This window comes from Parastagonospora nodorum (genome assembly GCF_000146915.1).
Source record: "Parastagonospora nodorum SN15 chromosome Unknown scaffold_30, whole genome shotgun sequence".
Classification (NCBI taxonomy): Eukaryota; Fungi; Ascomycota; class Dothideomycetes; order Pleosporales; family Phaeosphaeriaceae; genus Parastagonospora; species Parastagonospora nodorum.
The window spans coordinates 28,801-46,416 of record NW_001884578.1 but is presented as its reverse complement, the minus strand read 5'-3'; the positions used below and the strand labels follow the sequence as shown (position 1 = coordinate 46,416).

Sequence of the window (17,616 nt, the reverse complement as noted above, 5' to 3'; positions counted from 1 at the left end):
AATAGTAACGGCGCATGGCTTTCTCATTCAGTGTATCGAAGGCACACAACAGACAGGAGCTTGTTTGTTTTATCCGGATGCTAGGGCAAACATGAGTCGCGAACCGAAATCAAGTTATTGCGCCACTGATCTTCGTAGCCGCTGCCGCCTCATGATGTGCATGCTTACTGTGTTAACGTTGGAGGCATTCTGACTTTCATTGGCTGCGAACCCTAGTCCTTCGAAGGGGAGAACACCCCAAAAATTTCAGCCGCAATAGCCCCCAACTCCTTGGCATGTTTCAGTGTAGCTCCGCCACTGCGGCCGCCTGCATAACTGCACCACGCAGTACTCTTGGATCTTACTATTGGATTACTACTGTTGGAAACACGCTTTCGTGCCATGCGCTCCATGTACTCGGCTATTCGGACTTCTGCTTTTTATTCTATCCATATCTCTCATGCTGACCCGATTGCACAACACTTTCCACATCGCCATAAGAATAGTTACAACTTCAAAAATTTATCTGTTCCCGATGAAAACGATCCACCTTCAGCATGATTGACCTATCTCGGATTCCGCTGCCTATTCGCAACCCCAACAATTGCCATGCAGACCCGATTCCAGGCTGGCCCTACTCGTACGGCTACAGGCCTAGTCTCGCCGCGGGTGTCATCTTCTCACTTCTTTTCGCTCTCGCACTCTTTGTCCACACATTTCTGGCTTTTCGACTGAGACGATGGACATCTATCCTTCTCGCCGTTGGTGCTCTGAGTGAGTCAGCCCGCACTAAACACCACGCCGAGAAAAATCAGTACAGACACAAAACAATAGAATAAGATGGCTAACAAAAGTCTTCCAAACAGCTGAGCTGATCGGCTGGGCCGGCCGCACTTGGTCGTCGGCGTGTCCCTACAACGCCAACGCCTACCTCATGCAGATCACGACTCTCATCATCGCCCCCGTCTTCGTTACGGGCGCCTTATACGTCCTTCTGGGAATGTTCATAGTGCTTGTGGGGCAAAGATCAAGCCTCCTCTCACCGCGCATGTACGCCATCGTGTTCTTGACATGTGACCTCGTCTCGCTCGTCATCCAGGCAGTCGGCGGCGCCATGGCCTCGATAGCGTCCAGCAACCTTGAGGACCCCTGGCCAGGGACCAAGATCATGATCGGCGGCGTCGCGTTCCAGCTCATCGCCATGACGGCCTTTGCTATCCTCGCCATCGACTTTGTCCGCCGGACTGTAGCGCTCGGCCACAAGCTCGCCCGTCCACACCGTTTTGTCCTCATCGCGATGTTCGTGTCGCTCATCGCCGTTTACGTTCGAAACATCTTCCGAACCGTTGAGCTTTCCGAGGGCTGGAAGGGCCACCTCATGATGCACGAAAAGTACTTCATCGCCCTCGATGGATTCTTGATGGTGTTGGCTGTGGGTGTCTTTATCGTCTTTGACCCCTCCCGTGCATTCACCGGACCCCAACAGCAGAACCCCCTTGCCAAGAGGTCTTCTGCTGAATACCAGCTCTAATTTGTGAGTGCCGGTATCTATTGTATCGCCTAAAAGGTCTACGGAGTGGTTTAGTGTTGCATTCGGGGAGATATTTTGGTAAAGCAGGACAAGAAATGGAGATTGAATTGGGTTTTTTGGTGAAGTTGCTCTTCTCGATTGCGTGTTGTAGCCGCGGTACCCCACGGCTTTCTCTCTCTCTCTCTCTCAATGGTTGCTTTAAGTTCAATTGGTTCTTGGTCAGGGATCTATGTAGTGGGGAAATCAGACAATCGTGCGTCAGTGTGATCCTTGCTCTATTAACATCCAGTTGTGTCATGAAGTCCCTCTATCAGCGCGTGCTTCTGAGTGATATTGTAGTCAAGGTGTTGTTAGTCTTGTACGATGAATGGAAGGCGTCAAAGCCAACCTGAAGGGGGTCAAATCATGTATTATCAGTGCTTTGCGAATTCTACTGCCCATACCCATCCCCTAGCGCAAAAAAATGCAGGAAAATCTAGATCACATGTACGAATATTTTCTACATGTGACTTAAATTTTTGCGGTCGTCTAGATTATATACATCCATATGCTACCTCTTTCTCTTGCTACCAAAAGGCCTTCTATTTCTCGATCAGTCTTGTCCTAATTAGCAGCAAATTTACACTCACATGTAAGAGATGTTCGTACACGTGATCTGTATTCTTCTATACTTTTTTTTGCGCCAGGGGCGGGGCACAAGCAGTAAAATTCACAGGCGATAATAGTAAATCATAGAGCATCATAATTCTTCGCGATGACCTTTCAGTGTCGCGATAATCTTTCGGGGTTCGCGAAGCTGGGTTACTATTTCCTGACAGTATCTCTGACTGGCGTTGGGGGCCGCATCTGACATGTATGTGCTCCCTCCCACCAATATTTACTACATCTGTGCTGACCACAAATATTCTTCACTAAACTACTAGTAAACAATGGCTGATTTTAAAAGCAGAAGCACTAGTCGTCATCATGCCCTGCAGTGCAAAACATGTGCATTGACAAATGCTTCGTCGTATTTCTAGAAACGCAAAGGCTTAAGAGCACGTAGTCAAGACGCTAATCATCTTGAATTGTTTGGAAAACATCAACAGTACAATTTTATCTTTGGCTCGGTAAATAATGAACTATTTATCAGTTCTGGTCGTTGCCGTCGCAGTGACACTACTATACGTAAGTGAACCAAGATCTCAAGGTGCTTGACATTCGGCACGGCTTCCGCAGCAATCTCATCAAAGACTTACATTTTTCTGGCAGTTGATTGCCCGAGTTATCTATCTGGCTTTCTTCCATCCCTTGGCCAAGTACCCAGGGCCCTTTCTCTCCAAGTTCACCTGTGCTCGAGCTTCGTATTACGCTTGGAGAGGCGATATCCACATCGATATCTGGAGATGCCACGAAAAGTATGGCGATTACATGCGCTACGGCCCGAATCAGCTCTACGTCAACACGCCGAAGGGTCTACGCGACGTTTATGGCCCGACCACGTCTAACAAGTTCCTCAAGAGCTCCCACTACGAAGTCATGACTCACCAGGCTGCCAACACCTTCACTCACCGGGGCGGTAAAGAGCATCTCCGCCGTCGTCGAATCATGGCCCAGGCTGTATCAACCAAAGCTCAGCTGGAATACGAGCCACGTCTGGTCGGGCACATTCAAAAGTTCTGCAATGCTGTCTTCAAGGGGGAACCCATGAACATGGCTAAATGGTGCAATTACCTAGCTTTCGATTCCATGACGGACGTCGTCTTTGGAGCGCAGTACAACTTACTCGGCGACGAAAAGTTCCGCTACGTGCCAGAAATGATCGAAAAGTCAAACGTCAGGATCTCTTCTCTGGTCCAATTTCCGGGCCTGACCTGGTTACGCCTAGACAAACACCTCTTCCAGGAAGCCATCTACGCGCGCAACCGTTTCCTGAAGTTCGTCTTCCGTCTTCTTAGTGACCGCAGGGCTTTGAGCCACGGCACTGCACGCGGTGTGTTCGAAAACCCCTCCATTTCTTTGGACGTCTACAGCCGACTGCAGGACGCCCGCGACCCCGTCACGGGCGAGGGCTTCGGCCACGATGAAATTGCCAGCGAGAGCACTACTCTCATCGTCGCCGGATCCGACACATCGGCCTGCGCGACGGCATCGATTCTTTTCTACTTAGCCAACAACCCACACGCCTATGCGCGAGTCGCCGAAGAGGTGAGGGCTGTGCGCTCTTCCCGCCCCGGTCATCTCGCAGCCGCAGACTTGGCCGGATGCAAGTACCTGCGCGCCTGTATCGACGAAGCGCTTCGCATGTCGCCGCCCGTGGGAACTGGCCTGATGCGCGAGGTCGCGGCCCCCGGCGGCCTGGTCGTCGACGGCCACGTCGTACCGATGGGTTGCGAGGTCGGTGTGGGGACGTATGCCATTCACCACAGCACGCGCGCCTTTGAAGATCCCTTCGTCTACCGGCCTGAGAGATGGCTGGCACCGGACGAGAGCGCGCACGCGCGCGCCTGCTTTGTGCCCTTCTCGGCTGGCATTCGGAGTTGTCTCGGCAAAGGGCTGGCGTACACCGAGGTGACACTGACCATCGGCCATCTCCTGTGGCTTGGCGATTTCAAGTTGGTTGCTGACGCTGAATTGGCCGCCGTGGGCCGTGGGAGTAGGAAACTTGGGGTGGATGGGAGACATCGGGAGGGCGAGTATCAGTTGTACGATCACATTGCTGGGCAGAAGAATGGGCCCTGGTTACAATTCACGAGAAGAGCCGAAGTACAATAGTATGGTTGGGGTGATTTTCTACTTGTATTTTATATATTAAGACTGATTATCTGCACATAGACTCTTTTCCTTGCTAGCATGTCATTCATTGTTATTTTTACGTTCGTGGCAGTGGCGCTGGCGGATAGATATATACCAACTTTATTACTATTCATTACAAAGTCCTTGCAGCTTCAGGAATTTTAATCAAATCATGCTACGACCCGCTATAGTCTCAACTAATTTCAAAGCGTGCAAGCGCTGTAGAGACTTGTCGGGAACTGAGAAGTGGAGGTCTGAGTGAACTGAAATGATGATCAACGACGGGACTTGGTATTCAAAGTAGAAAGGGACTGTACACGCTATGAGACGAGCTTGAAAATGTCAGCGTTGTTAGAAAACACATAGTAATAGTATAATGAGAAAAGTACGATAGGTAGAGTTTGTTCATCTAAGCTACACGCTAGATGTAGCCCAGGGCTCCTATACAAATAGGGCTGTGAAAATAAATTGGAGACTAACTTACTGTAAGCAGAGTTGATAAAAAAGACACATGATAAGTTATTTAATGCTACTTAAAGGGTTATTTGTTTGCGCGTTGACGCTCTTCTGTCGCCGAATCTTTTAATTAAATTTCTTTTAGGCCTTTCTGCTGATGCATGGAAAAATCGTAATGTTTTCTAAAGACGATATGATTCTTGTGTCTATTAAGCGCATGTTTGCCTTTCTCGGTACCTTGGGCGATCTTGATACTGCATGTGGTCTCGCGAGAACACTTATGTGACTTTGTCAGCTACTTTGTCACGTGCTCTATATGCAATCCTCACGATGTCTCACAATCAATCGACTTCGTACCACCAGGGTTTTTTTATACGAGGTAAATCAATTGAATATCAGACTCTATGAACTAAACGAGTGAAAAGTTGAACAGACGAAAACATCTAGTATAGCACCGCCACGTTGGGTCAGTTCTCTCAATACACCTCATCATCACCTCTCAAAACATAAGACTCCCAAAATAAAAAAACACAAAGCTGAACTGAAATTTCAGCAACACGAACAATCCATAAACTCCTTCACTAAACTCCAACGAGATCAATGAATCCAACAAGATCTAGAGCGCCATTCAGCAGTCAAAGTCACAGTTGATCTCGCGGTGGCGGGCATTGTTTGCGTCATCGACCCAGTTGCCTAGCTTGCAGCGGCTGTCGTTGGTACTCCAGTAGCGACCAAAGTACCAGAAGCCGACGCTGTCGCCGTTAGGAATGACGATAATTCTAGTTACTAGGCTGCTGCCGAGCAAGCGCAGCGGGTTCCAGTCGCCCACGGAGACGCGGGCTTGATGCCCAAGGACAACGCCGTTGTTGTTGCGCACGTCGAACTCAAGGTCGAAGCGGTCCCCGGGTCCATCAGTTTGGTCATTGTCCCACTGATTGAGGGAGATGGCGCATTTATCGTTCGCGGCGCGTGCCTGGATGGGGGCCACGTTGCGCTTGGAAGAGCTGCCCCAGATGACTTCCATATGGCTTGCGTCGTCCATCTTGAGACGGATGACTTTGGTAACGACCGGGGGCAGGTTGGGCCACTCCTGTTGGTGCCAAACCGTGTCTGTTACCCAATCTGTGCCGCTCGTATCAGAAGGCAACAGAACATAAACTGTCCCAGAACATCCCCTGGCGAGGACCCTAGACGCCATTTCAAAAAACTTCCTGCCCTTTCCGGGTTTCCCGGGGGGCATGTTCTTTTTGGCCTGGTCGGGCCAGCTCGGGTCTGTCCACCGTTCTTTGATGATCTGGTAACCTTGGAGATAGTCCCGTTTGTTGCGTTCTGCTTTGATATCCTCCTCACTGCCGACCCTGGCGTAGAAGAGACAGGTGTCCTTTCCTATGCTTTTTAGGTGGCTGCTCACATCGGCCTCGCTGGGTGGAGGTGGAGTAGGTGGCGGCGGTGGGGGAGGGGGACCAGGAGGCGCCGGAGGTGCACGACCTTTGAGGACATTGTTTGCAGCAGTAGGTGCACCGAAGGAGGTGGTGAAGAAAGCGGCACCGGCGATAACAGATAACAACTTCATGGTGGAAGTAGTTGGTGATGGAAGCTTACACTATCGTTTTAGGCTTGTCTGTACTGAAGTTTCAGAGTAGAGTTGAGTAGTTGAGTTGACGATTGTGGTGATTGTGGCGCTGATGATGATCAAGTTTCTGGACTTCAAGACCGCACTAATATAGGTAACTTGTGTGGTAAATGCCGGGTACAATACAGACATCTACTACACTGCACAAAAGCTCTGATACTTACCACCACTGTTTGTTTCATTACTATCATGCAAGTCTGAAAAGGCAAAAGATTAGTACTGTGCTTGGGCATGTAGTGCAGGCGGCCCATTGCTGGCGTCCTGCTCATCATCAAAGTCTTTTTTACTATTACAACACTACTGAGAACAGAAAGTCGGTGTTACTATGCTTATAGTCACGGTTGCTAACATGCCGCGCAGTAAGGCAAACACAAGGCGGCACAGTTCGGTCACGTGACAGCATGTCGAATCCGGCTAAGGCTGAGAGGGGGCAAGATCTGCACAGGGTGGCTGCCTAATATACAACCCAACTTTCCATTTCCCACCTCCCTCTTTCCTCCCATCACCACCGTTTTTCTATTTTCTCGTTGTTTGCAAAAACGAAAAATAACTCAATAATCTAAATACCCAGTCTGAAGTCATTGTACATTCCAAACCCGCTCTCACCACCGTACAACCAATGGCAAACGAAAGGGGCAGAAAACAAGAGATTTTCGATGCGCGTGCGCTCGCCGCTGTCGAGTCAAACGACATTACCTTCCTCCAAAACTTGCTGAATCAGCGCTTAGCCGAAGACCCCAATGCTTTCCTCCCTTATGCCAACTTAGGAAAATCCCTCGGAAGAGCATTGGAGCTGTCCCGGTACGACATGGCCGACGAGCTCTTTAAGCGCGGTGCTGATTGGAACTATGGGACTATGGCTGATGTCCTGGAGGGGGCACGAGAGGACAACGAATGGAATACAAAAGCCATCGACATTGCATTAGCGCACGGCTGGAACATCGACGAACATTATGAGCATGTCGGCTCCGCCCTTGTCTACACCGTCGGTGAATCAGGTAGTGACCCGGATTATCTTGGTGGCGGTATTGTCTGTCTCAAAATGGCTGCGTACCTATTGTCGAAGGGAGCCGCCGTAGACGAGGGCTCGCAGACGGGCAACAACCCGCTCGAGCTGGCCTGCATTAGGGGTGATAAGCACATGGCAGCACTGTTGCTCGCGCACAATGCAACGATGGAGAGGGCGCCCAAGGCCCTTCTTCACGCCGCCCATAACGGCGACATTGAAATCATGCAGATGCTGGTAGACCACGGCGCTAACGTTAATGCACACCCATACGGAACGTACACTACAGTCGCCCAGCAACGAGAAAGAGAGGACTGGGGCTCGGCGCTACATTGTGCAATCGGGCAAGGGCACACCGAGGCAGTCAGATTTCTCCTAGAGAAGGGTGCTGCCAAGGAGTACAAGAATAAGCTGGACATGACGGCATTGGATCTTGCTAAGAAATTGGGAAATGACGAGATTGTGCGGTTATTGCAATAGATCATGTTACCCTGGATGAATTCGTATGATTTGAAGAGAACAAGCCATCCACCCAATGTATTTACTTATGAGTTTGAGCACAAGGAGGCTACACTTCTAACTTTTCGGCTGTGAGCAATCTTTCGTCGAAGAATCTTCTCTCTTTTTCATTACTTCAATATCAGTAAGGCTTTCGTGTGCTATGACATTGCTCTCTAAAATTTCTCGTAGATATATACTTGTAACAGTTGGGAACGCCCATGCCAACCATTGCCCTTCAACTCACTCCGATTCAAGACCACAGGATCAACTTCTCCGACTCCCCATCCCGAGCCGGAAGATAACCTACAAATGAGCTCACGGTGAATCTGACGGCCGACTTGGGATGTTCCTTTGAAGTGTCGCATGCTCTTACCTCATGAAAATTTCGTGGGTTGAAGAATGTCAGGTCACCTGGAGCAGGCTTCATGGCCTTAAAGGTGTGACCCTCCAGCATCTGCGGATGGTACGAATCTTTAGGAAACTCCTTTCGCCATGCCATGTCGTCTTGCGGAGCGCGCCACTGTCTATCGTAGATCAGTGTGTCACCACCGGGCACTTGGTTGAGGAGGATGTTCCAGGTAAGCTGCGCGACCGACTGGCTGACAGACCAGCCCACAGCCTCCTACACATGTCTTTAGTGTTGAGACTTTTCGTGCTAATACGCCAAGATTTCAGATTGATTGAACTTACATAAGGCGCGAAATCAGCGTGCACATGCATGCCGGCGTCGACCGCCCTTAGGATGCCGGCATAGTATTCCCTGCCGTCCTCTTCGCGTGCCACCTGCACCATCATCCCGGTAGTTTCTTGTAGTTTCGAGGCTACGCGTTGCAGGACGTCGATGCCGGCCTCGTCCCTCCAGCGATTTTGGAGGGCGTAAGCGGCTGGCGTGCTTGCGAAGTACGCGGGCTTATCTGAAGTGAAGGAGAAAATTGGTTAGTCGCTACAGGAGAAGGAATTACTTGGTATTTCACGAGGATAGTATCTTACCTTTGATATGATCATACTGTGTTATCCCCGCGACGCCTACTCGTGGCCAGGTCGTTTCAGTATCATAGCTCCCCTAATAAATCAAGGTTAGATAACGCAGCCGCTAATCAGACCATGAAAGAACAATGTGACATGATATAATAAAACAAACTACTTACGATTTCGTGAGAGGCCACAATTTCGAGCATCCTGGCGCATTCTGCCGCCGACAGGAAGCTCTTCTCTCTCAACACCGGAACTCTGTTGGCAAAAACATCGAGAACCGACGTCCGTGTGATGGCTTGATCTTGCAAAGTCCTCCAGCTTGTCTGCAGGTTGTATTTCGACGGAGCGCTGAAGTAGTCGGACTCGACACCCGCGCCGGAGTCGCTGCCCTCTCTCGCGGGCAGGTTGAAGAAAGTTTGCGTAGTAGTTGTCATGTTAGAAAGCAAAAATCAGCCCCAAAGTCGAAAGCGCAAAATATTCGCATTCAAATCAATGTGCATGGTAGCTGCTTTTCATTGCTTCAACTAAATGAGCAGTTTATGATACGTCAGAGTACCTTGTCAGCTTTGTGCATTCAATTTGGCCCCCTCAGCTCAGGCCTCGGTTAGCTGCAACCTGTCGTAAGCCGCGCCAAGTCAGCTTCATCGTAGTAATCTGCTCTACTAAAGATACAGTAAGATCTGACACACCATGTATTTGTAGATGCTACTTCCCCGTATCATGTTTATCTATCCGCATGATAACCCATGCGTCCACCCCCCTTGAGATGCGCAGAAAACTCCTTGCATTGTCCCGTTCGAACCCTGCAAGTGTTGACAATGCAATCAAAGAAGTCTGTGTCGCCAGACTAATCCATTTTTTTTCCTACTTGAGAACCTCGAAAGGCTGCGCCCCATCGCCGCCGCCATGGCTCCAAAGTCCGTCAGCTGCGCTGTGGAGAATCTCAATTACTTCGGGCCGGCGACCCTCTGCCGAGGGGTTTTTGACTTTACCCTGCTTTTCGAAGAGACTATTCTCACCATTCTCCCCGCTGTTATAGTCGTAGCGCTTGTGCCTCTGTATTGTTTCCAGACACTGTCGCGATGCGACAGAAAAGTCAGCCAGACTTGGCACGTGAAAGCAAAATTGGTGAGTAAAGCTCGTTCGATTGATTCGCATCGACCATACTGACTCTTGGCCCGATAGTTATTGTGGTCATTTTTATTTCTTTCCAATGGGGCACAGATCGGATTCATCGCGCGGAACTCAACACCAAAGACGCGTGCTTCTATTGGTGCCTCCATCGTGGTATTTCTTACGCATACCGGTCTTGCAGTCTTATCTTACTCTGCTCATTTGCGCAGCGTACGGCCAGTGTCCCTTATTTCATCTTTTCTATTATTGACATTGGTGTTCGACGGAGCTCGTTGTCGAACATTATGGACGTCAGGATCGCAGCCGATGAAGGACGTCGCGATCATCTCGACCGTCTCGCTGTCGTTCAAAACTTGCCTACTCGTCATTGAGTCGCTCGAAAAACGGGGTATGCTTCTCCCTCCCTATCGAGCCCTTCCTCTGGAGTCTACGGCCGGCTTGTTCAGCCAAGCCTTCTGCTGGTGGCTCAACCCACTGCTCGTCCATGGCTACAGACACAGTCACTCACTGAGGACGCTTCCCGAGGTTGACGCTGATCTGTGCATTGACACGGAGACCAACACTCGGCTGAGTACCAAATGGAGCGCATGCAAACAGAAGGAGGCTGCCCACTCTCTCTTGCTGGTCAGCTTGATGCACAATAAGAGAGCCATTGGTAAAGCTATACTTCCCCGTTTGTGCCAGACGGGATTCGTTTTTGCTCAGCCATTTCTCGTCAAACGGGTCATTGGATTCATTCAGAGTCCTAACGGCGAATCTAACAATGCTTCTGTTGGTACTGGTCTGATAATCGCGTATGTCATTGTCTACATCGGCATCGCACTGGCGACATCGCTGACCCAGCGATGGACCATACATCTCGTTACGCGCCTGCGAGCTGGTCTGGTGGATTTGATTTACTCCCGTACTCTCGAGATTCATTGCCTCAATATGGACGAGGCAGATGCGGTGACGCTGGTTGGCACTGATGTCGAAAGGATCACCACAGGCTTCAGAGCTTTCCGTAAGTAACTTTGAGTCACTCCCCCCACTCGTGAGCCACACACTGACGTGCGACTTAGATGAATTGTGGGCCTGTCTTATTGAAATATCTCTTTCCATGTGGCTTCTTTCAGGAGAGCTTCGTGTCGCGGCTGTCGCGCCGGCGGTAGTCATTATTATTTTCACAGGCGCAGCAATATCTGTTGCATCAAAGGCCGGCATCACTCAAAAAGCCTGGCTGGACAAAATCCAAGCCCGCGTCAGCGCCACTGCCGCAATTTTAGGCACAATGCACTCCCTCAAGATGACTGGACTCACGCGCAACCTCACTCAGCGAATTACCAGGATGAGGGAAAAAGAACTGGACGCCTCATTTAGTTTTAGGGGTGTACTGGTCAGAATTGTGGTTCTCACCTTTGCCTCTACCGCCATGGCGCCCGTCGCATCGTTCGGCATATATATTCTGCTGCAGACTCACCGCGGATACGCGACACTGGACCCTGCAATCACACTTATGAGTCTCACTCTCCTCCAACTCCTTCTCGCACCTGTTGCTATACTCATCGACTCTCTCGCTGGTGTCATGAGCGCAGTGGGCTGTTTTGAGCGCATCCGCCTGTACCTCAATTCAGAGACGCGAGTCGACAGCCGAGTGCACGGCACCATCCATCAGCCAGCGACGCCACGGAACAAATACCCTGCAGGTGCCTTGATCCGAACGCTTTCCTCTAGCCGCAACTCCGAAGTAGATTTTGGTTGGCGTCACTCTCGCCATTACTTCCCCCCTTCTTCGTCTTTTGAGAACTTGGCAGTCGGCGAGATGTACGCCATGAGTGTTCTTGAGCATTGGGGACATAGCTCCTCGACCAAAAAGACTACACAGAGTTCCGTGTCCATCCACCAAGCCTCTTTCGGTTGGAAGGAGACGGAAAAGCCCATTCTCAAAGACTTGAATCTTGATATGCCCCGTGGGGGGCTCACCATGATAATTGGACCCGTAGGAAGTGGAAAGTCAACCCTCCTGCAGACTTTGCTGGGCGAAACTAAACCTGCTGGCGGAGTTGGTTATATTCAGGTCGCTTTCCAAAATGCGGCATATTGTCAGCAACGGCCGTGGATCTCCAATTCAACAATCCGCCAGAATATTCTTGGTGGGTTAGCCTTTGATCCGGAGTGGTATTCAGTTGTGGTGAATGCCTGCGGCTTGACTGAAGATCTGGATCAACTTGCGGAAAGAGATGCTACCAACGTCGGCAGCAACGGAACTTCTCTCAGTGGCGGTCAGCAGACGCGCATTGCGTTGGCACGTGCCATATATTCCAAGAAAAAGACGATGATCATGGACGATGTTCTCAGCAGCCTTGACCCTAGGACCGAAGAAGTAGTATTCAAGTCGCTGTTCTCCAGAAATGGGTTGCTGAAGCAGCACGGCATCACTGTCATCTTGACCACCAACGCCGTACATCGTCTTCCTGACGCTGACCAAATCATTGTGCTCGGTCATGACGGGTTTAGCACGGAACAAGGCTCCTTTTCCGAACTTGTGTCTCGCCCAGGAAGTTACCTCTCCAAGCTGAGTTTGCAGAATGGCGCCGGATTCCTGGAGGACAGAAGTAGGCGGCCAAAAGAAAATGATTTGCCAGTCTCTTATGCCCTTTACGAAGCGCTTGCCAAAGCACTGCCCCCCCACATCGAAGCCCCTGACAGCTCCGTGGGCGATCTGGAGATCTACAAGTACTATATCAAAACCTTCGGCTGGACGAGGTGGTGGATCTTCATCGCCATCTGTTCATTCTACGGCTTTGGGGTCGTCTTCCCGCATGCGTGGGCCCAGATGTGGGCTACACACAATGCATTGAACCCTGGCGACAGAGCTGAATATTACGTCGGTATCTACTTCATGCTGGGTGCCCTCACGATTATTTCGCTTGGAACTAGTTGTGGGTGAGTTTCATCTTCCCCTCCCATTGGCACTGCCCTGGATAATCACAAACTAACAACGGGGACAGATTTCTTGTCATTAGCATCGCACCTCGCGTGGCTCGGACTATGCACTCAAGAATCCTGCAAACAGTCATGGACGCCCCAATTTCGTATCTCTCAAGTACAGACCCTGGCTCGCTCATTAACCGCTTCAGTCAGGACATGGAACTAGTGGACATGGAACTGCCCGTGTCGCTCATTCATACAGTTCTGATGACTTTTGTCCTGATAGCACAGACACTTGTCATTGTGTCGACGGCGAAATTTGCCGGTGCAGCGCTGCCATTCTCCATCTTAGCAGCATACATGACTCAAAAATACTACCTGAGAACCTCGCGGGCCTTGAGATTCCTGGACATTGAAGCCAAGTCTTCCCTCTTCAACCATTTCCTGGAAACACATGGCGGCTTGGTGACGATCCGGGCTTTCAACTGGACGCATGACTATCTAAGGGGTAACGCAGACCACATAAACGTTTCCCAAAGACCTGCGTACCTCCTCCTGAGCGTACAAAGATGGCTAGGGCTTGTACTAGATCTTCTCGTGGGTGGCATCGCTGTCGTCCTAGCTGCAGTCGCGGTCAAGACTCGGGGGCAGGTTGACGCGGGACTCATGGGACTGGCACTGCTCAATATTGTTGGATTCAGTTCTACTCTCAAACAGCTCATCACGAATTGGACCTTGCTCGAAACTTCAACGGGGGCAATCAGTCGTATCCGGACTTTCACCAGAACAGTCGATTCCGAGGAGCAGTACTTGAATCAAGGCCAAAATCTCCAGATAGTACCCAGTCCCCCGCCGCTCTACTGGCCGAGAAACGGAGCCATAAGTTTCAACAGCGTCACGGCTTCGTACGCACCGCATTCTCAGCCTATATTACAAGGTATAAACCTACATATCCGCTCCGGCCAACGTGTCGGTATCGTGGGCCGCAGCGGCAGCGGAAAGAGCAGTCTAGTGGCCTGCTTGTGTCGGATGATGAACCTACACAGCGGAAATATCACCATAGACGGAGTCGATACGTCCACACTTTCTCCGGAAGACATTCGCCTCTCCCTGAACGTACTACCTCAAAGACCCTTCCTCATTCCTGGCACGCTGAGGGACAACGTAGATCCTCTAGGTCAGGCAAGTAACGATGATGTGGTCGAAGCCCTGCACCTTGTTAGACTATGGGAGCCCGTTTTCCAGGATCTACCCGATGGCATCGACTCCCCCATGCCGGGCCAGATGCTATCCCACGGTCAGAAGCAACTACTCTGCCTGGCGCGTGCGTTGATAAGAGCAAGACACAGCCCCGTATTGGTCCTGGACGAGGCGACGTCGTCTGTTGATCTCGAGACGGAGCAGCGGATGCAGGAACTCATCGACCAGCAATTTAAGAGCAAGACCGTCATCGCCATCGCTCATCGACTCGACACGATCTTGGATTTTGACGCCGTAGTAGTCATGGACGGTGGAAGGATTGCTGAGTGGGGAAAACCGAGGTCTTTGCTGACCAGAGACAGTTTATTCAATAGTTTGTATCGTGAGACGGTGCCAATATCACCCACGGGGTCTGCTCATGATGGCTCGATCAGTTTCTAGGGGAATAGATACGTCCAATATCCCGAGTAAAATTATACCATAGAGGGCCTCGATTGCCTACATAAACGATTTAGATGAATAGGACGCATAAATCCCAGTCTTGAAGACATACGCGATGTGATTGAGAATGCAGAGCGTCTTGAATGACAATGGAGCGAGACAACTAACAATTCAATTTGAATAACCAGACAAGGATTTAGGGTACCGCGAAGTAATCAAGATCGCTTAGTCTAGAACGCTATTGATTAATGCATTATGTCAAAGCCACCATATCCAAATGCTCAAAGTCCGATAATGCTTTTTTTTTCGTAGCTGTAATTCATTGGTTCAACAATATGATAAGGGGATTAATTTCAGGAGTAAAGTAATTTACGAAATAACAGGCATGAGATGCAAAAAGGCGTAGGTAAGGACCGATTTGCTGCTGTAGTAAAGAGAATCCTGTCACGAAACAGTAATTAAGTAAAAGCTATCTTTGTACAGTGGCTGCGCTTCCTAGGCTCCGACCTTTTCGAATTCTTCATGTAGTACAAACTATTTTTAACAATAAATGGATAAGAGACAGGGATTGCTTATCGTAGATCTTGCGGTTACATGCTACCCGCCCCACATGAACGTTTACGGTAAGTGTTGGCTTACGTGGGATGAGGCGTATCTGGTGGCTAGGATTGGGTGCGCACTTCCATCAAAGGAATATTGTATAGTACACGGAACATATCTTCCTCACTCCCCAGGTCAACGTGTTTCAAAAGCCCAATAGTAATAGATTTTACTACAAAATCAAGAAATACCACCGTTCTGCAAGAAAAGTGCGACTATGTCCGTCATGCCGAGCACTATGGCGAGCTGTAACGGCGTGTAACCCTCGCTATCCCGTTCCAACATCAAATACTTCTTGTGTCTTATGAGTAGTCGCACCGTCTCCAGATGGCCACTCGCTACTGCAAGGTGGAGCAGGGACGCGCTGACATCTGGGGAAACTTCCGACTTGCCGCCAATGATGGCGGCTGGCGGCGGCGGTGTTGCAAATTGGGAAGGGGTAGCAGTAGCATCCATGTGACGATCTTGTGTTCCGCTGAGATGGTGCTCCAGATTTGTCGGAAGTCCTGAGCGGATTGAAGGACATAGGCTCTATTGTTGCGGCCTCCACTGAATTCACCCAGTCGGATGGAGCGATCGGTGTCCCAATCTGCTTGACGGTTGGGTTCGTTATTGACTGGCAGTTGTTGAATATAGACTCCGGGGGTGCGGCACCTGTTGTACCGGCTTTGCAACTGGCAAAATCTGTTGCTGTAAGGAGATCAAAGTTTGGTAGTAATGGGCCGGCGGTGTCAAGTGTTTCGTCAACACCCATAGAAAAGTACCTGTCCATCCAGGTGGTGAAATGGAGGGAGCTTGCGTCCATGTCGATATCGACCGTGTCGTTCATGTATGAGTCTGATTCGGAGCACCGGGGGCTGCTTGCAGCGGGCCTTTGATCTTCGACGTCGCCTTTAGACCTGGAAAAACTTTCGCCATTGCTCAAGGTATCTTCATCTTTGAAATGAGGGGAGTTGTTGCTGCCGCTGCTGCTTGTGTTGGAAGGCAATTGACTTGGACTTGGACTGTGATAGGAGCCTCGACTCGAGCTTGAGCTAACACTGCTGCTATCATTTCCCTTGCGGAATTTCTGGAGTTGCTTCTTCAGCATCTGCACTTCCGTGTTTTTTTCACGGAGGCTGCGACCTATCGACGATCATTAGTATCCAGCGTACTCATTTAGGAAAAAAAGAGTAAAGCTTACGATACGCCCTCTGTGCCAGGCGGTTCTGAACTTTTCTCCTTTCGGTGGCATCCTCCATCGTCCTCCAGTCCTCGTTGGGTTTCATCAGATCGATGTAAGCGGAATTTGGTGGACGTCCACACTTGAAAGAGTTTGAAGTGGGGGATGGGCTCGACATATTGTGTTAGACGAGTGACAACCCTGAGACAGTCGGAGAAATTTCCGGGTGCAGTGGAAGCAGTAGGGATGTTCACCTAGGGAGCTCAGCATTAGTATTATATATCTAGCTATACGGGTCATAGCATCGAGACCCGCATTTTAGCTTCTTGGGTAGCCTTAATGTTGAGTTTAAGTTGCTATCATCTGGAACATAGTGAAGTCCGTATAAAAATAACTGTCGGCATCTCAGTCACGCTATACCCCGTTAAAGACTTTAGGCAATCAAATGCGCCTCCATTAAACCAACTTGTCATACCGGCCACCGGAATGATACGAGAAAAATGTTTGCAAGTAGGACACAGACCAACTTACCAACACACGACAGAGCGCCTAACCAACTCCCGTATTTGCAGTAGTAATCGCCCTGAAACAAGTGGAACACTACATGAGTGGCTATGCTTTACCCACTGTATGGCATAAATGCAGCAAAACTAAGGCTTTTAGATGGCGACGTAGGTGGCTGTAAAGAAACGGGGGCATAATTTGCGACACACTCAGCATTATGTATTCCGAAGGATTCAAATGTTTTATGTAATCACGCCGCAGTCTGAACGTCATTTTCCTGTGTTTTCCCCGTATTTCTTTTTATTTTCGATGCCACTTGCTAAGTCAAATGCTGTCTGTCATGTCAACTGGCACGGTAGCAAAAATCAGATGTGACGCACTTGATGTGCAAAAAACACCATTCCTAGGCATTTCCAGCCTAAGAGCTACTTCATTCCTCGTCGTCGCATTGAGTATTGTGAACGAGTGTCGGCCCCTTCGTCCAACCCGGTTTGTTGGTTTCGGCCCCCGTAAGTTTTTGCCCCGTAAGCGCCGCCGTAAGCATAACTAAGGTCTAAGTGGTCAGATATACTCCGTCCTACCCCACATTCAGACCCCACTATTAGCATGTTCACAGCCTCAGGTCTTCTAGAAGAAAATATGGTGGAAAATTGGGGGGGCACAGTCGCTGGTTCGATGTTTGGCGGTGGCGAAGCTGCTGATTACATATAAGCCCGGACTTTCAATTCTGGGCTATCGTCATGTCACTAACCACATGCGCTGGGGCGTGGTACCTTAATCATAGTAAGCACAACATTCGTGTTGGTTTT

General features: G+C 49.9%; 9 protein-coding genes across 9 annotated transcripts; 4 read left to right on the top strand and 5 right to left on the bottom strand.

The window, feature by feature from the left end:
• Positions 1–536: 536 nt before the first annotated feature.
• SNOG_14107 (hypothetical protein) lies at positions 537–1,510 on the top strand (the record flags this gene model as incomplete). The annotated part of the gene is made up of 2 exons (XM_001804252.1): positions 537–753; positions 846–1,510. The coding sequence occupies 2 exons, from the start codon at positions 537–539 to the stop codon at positions 1,508–1,510; spliced, it is 882 nt and encodes a 293-aa protein (XP_001804304.1).
• A 1,410-nt stretch (positions 1,511–2,920) lies between these two features.
• SNOG_14106 (hypothetical protein) lies at positions 2,921–4,264 on the top strand (the record flags this gene model as incomplete). The annotated part of the gene is made up of 1 exon (XM_001804251.1): positions 2,921–4,264. One exon carries the CDS (start codon positions 2,921–2,923, stop codon positions 4,262–4,264), a length of 1,344 nt encoding a protein of 447 aa, XP_001804303.1.
• A 1,105-nt stretch (positions 4,265–5,369) lies between these two features.
• SNOG_14105 (hypothetical protein) lies at positions 5,370–6,314 on the bottom strand (the record flags this gene model as incomplete). The annotated part of the gene is made up of 1 exon (XM_001804250.1): positions 5,370–6,314. The coding sequence occupies one exon, from the start codon at positions 6,312–6,314 to the stop codon at positions 5,370–5,372; it is 945 nt and encodes a 314-aa protein (XP_001804302.1).
• Positions 6,315–6,993: 679 nt separating this feature from the next.
• On the top strand, positions 6,994–7,860 carry SNOG_14104 (hypothetical protein; the record flags this gene model as incomplete). Its single annotated transcript, XM_001804249.1, has 1 exon — positions 6,994–7,860. One exon carries the CDS (start codon positions 6,994–6,996, stop codon positions 7,858–7,860), a length of 867 nt encoding a protein of 288 aa, XP_001804301.1.
• Positions 7,861–8,131: 271 nt separating this feature from the next.
• On the bottom strand, positions 8,132–9,290 carry SNOG_14103 (hypothetical protein; the record flags this gene model as incomplete). Its single annotated transcript, XM_001804248.1, has 3 exons — positions 8,132–8,503; positions 8,572–8,790; positions 9,030–9,290. 3 exons carry the CDS (start codon positions 9,288–9,290, stop codon positions 8,132–8,134), a joined length of 852 nt encoding a protein of 283 aa, XP_001804300.1.
• Positions 9,291–9,720: 430 nt separating this feature from the next.
• SNOG_14102 (hypothetical protein) lies at positions 9,721–10,054 on the bottom strand (the record flags this gene model as incomplete). The annotated part of the gene is made up of 2 exons (XM_001804247.1): positions 9,721–9,912; positions 10,028–10,054. The coding sequence occupies 2 exons, from the start codon at positions 10,052–10,054 to the stop codon at positions 9,721–9,723; spliced, it is 219 nt and encodes a 72-aa protein (XP_001804299.1).
• Positions 10,055–10,187: 133 nt separating this feature from the next.
• Positions 10,188–10,848, bottom strand: SNOG_14101 (hypothetical protein; the record flags this gene model as incomplete). The annotated part of the gene is made up of 2 exons (XM_001804246.1): positions 10,188–10,347; positions 10,499–10,848. The coding sequence occupies 2 exons, from the start codon at positions 10,846–10,848 to the stop codon at positions 10,188–10,190; spliced, it is 510 nt and encodes a 169-aa protein (XP_001804298.1).
• Positions 10,297–14,541, top strand: SNOG_14100 (hypothetical protein; the record flags this gene model as incomplete). Its single annotated transcript, XM_001804245.1, has 5 exons — positions 10,297–10,993; positions 11,106–12,584; positions 12,615–12,911; positions 13,082–13,408; positions 13,490–14,541. 5 exons carry the CDS (start codon positions 10,297–10,299, stop codon positions 14,539–14,541), a joined length of 3,852 nt encoding a protein of 1,283 aa, XP_001804297.1.
• Positions 14,542–15,321: 780 nt separating this feature from the next.
• On the bottom strand, positions 15,322–16,481 carry SNOG_14099 (hypothetical protein; the record flags this gene model as incomplete). Its single annotated transcript, XM_001804244.1, has 3 exons — positions 15,322–15,672; positions 15,701–16,266; positions 16,325–16,481. The coding sequence occupies 3 exons, from the start codon at positions 16,479–16,481 to the stop codon at positions 15,322–15,324; spliced, it is 1,074 nt and encodes a 357-aa protein (XP_001804296.1).
• Between the last annotated feature and the right edge of the window lie 1,135 nt (positions 16,482–17,616).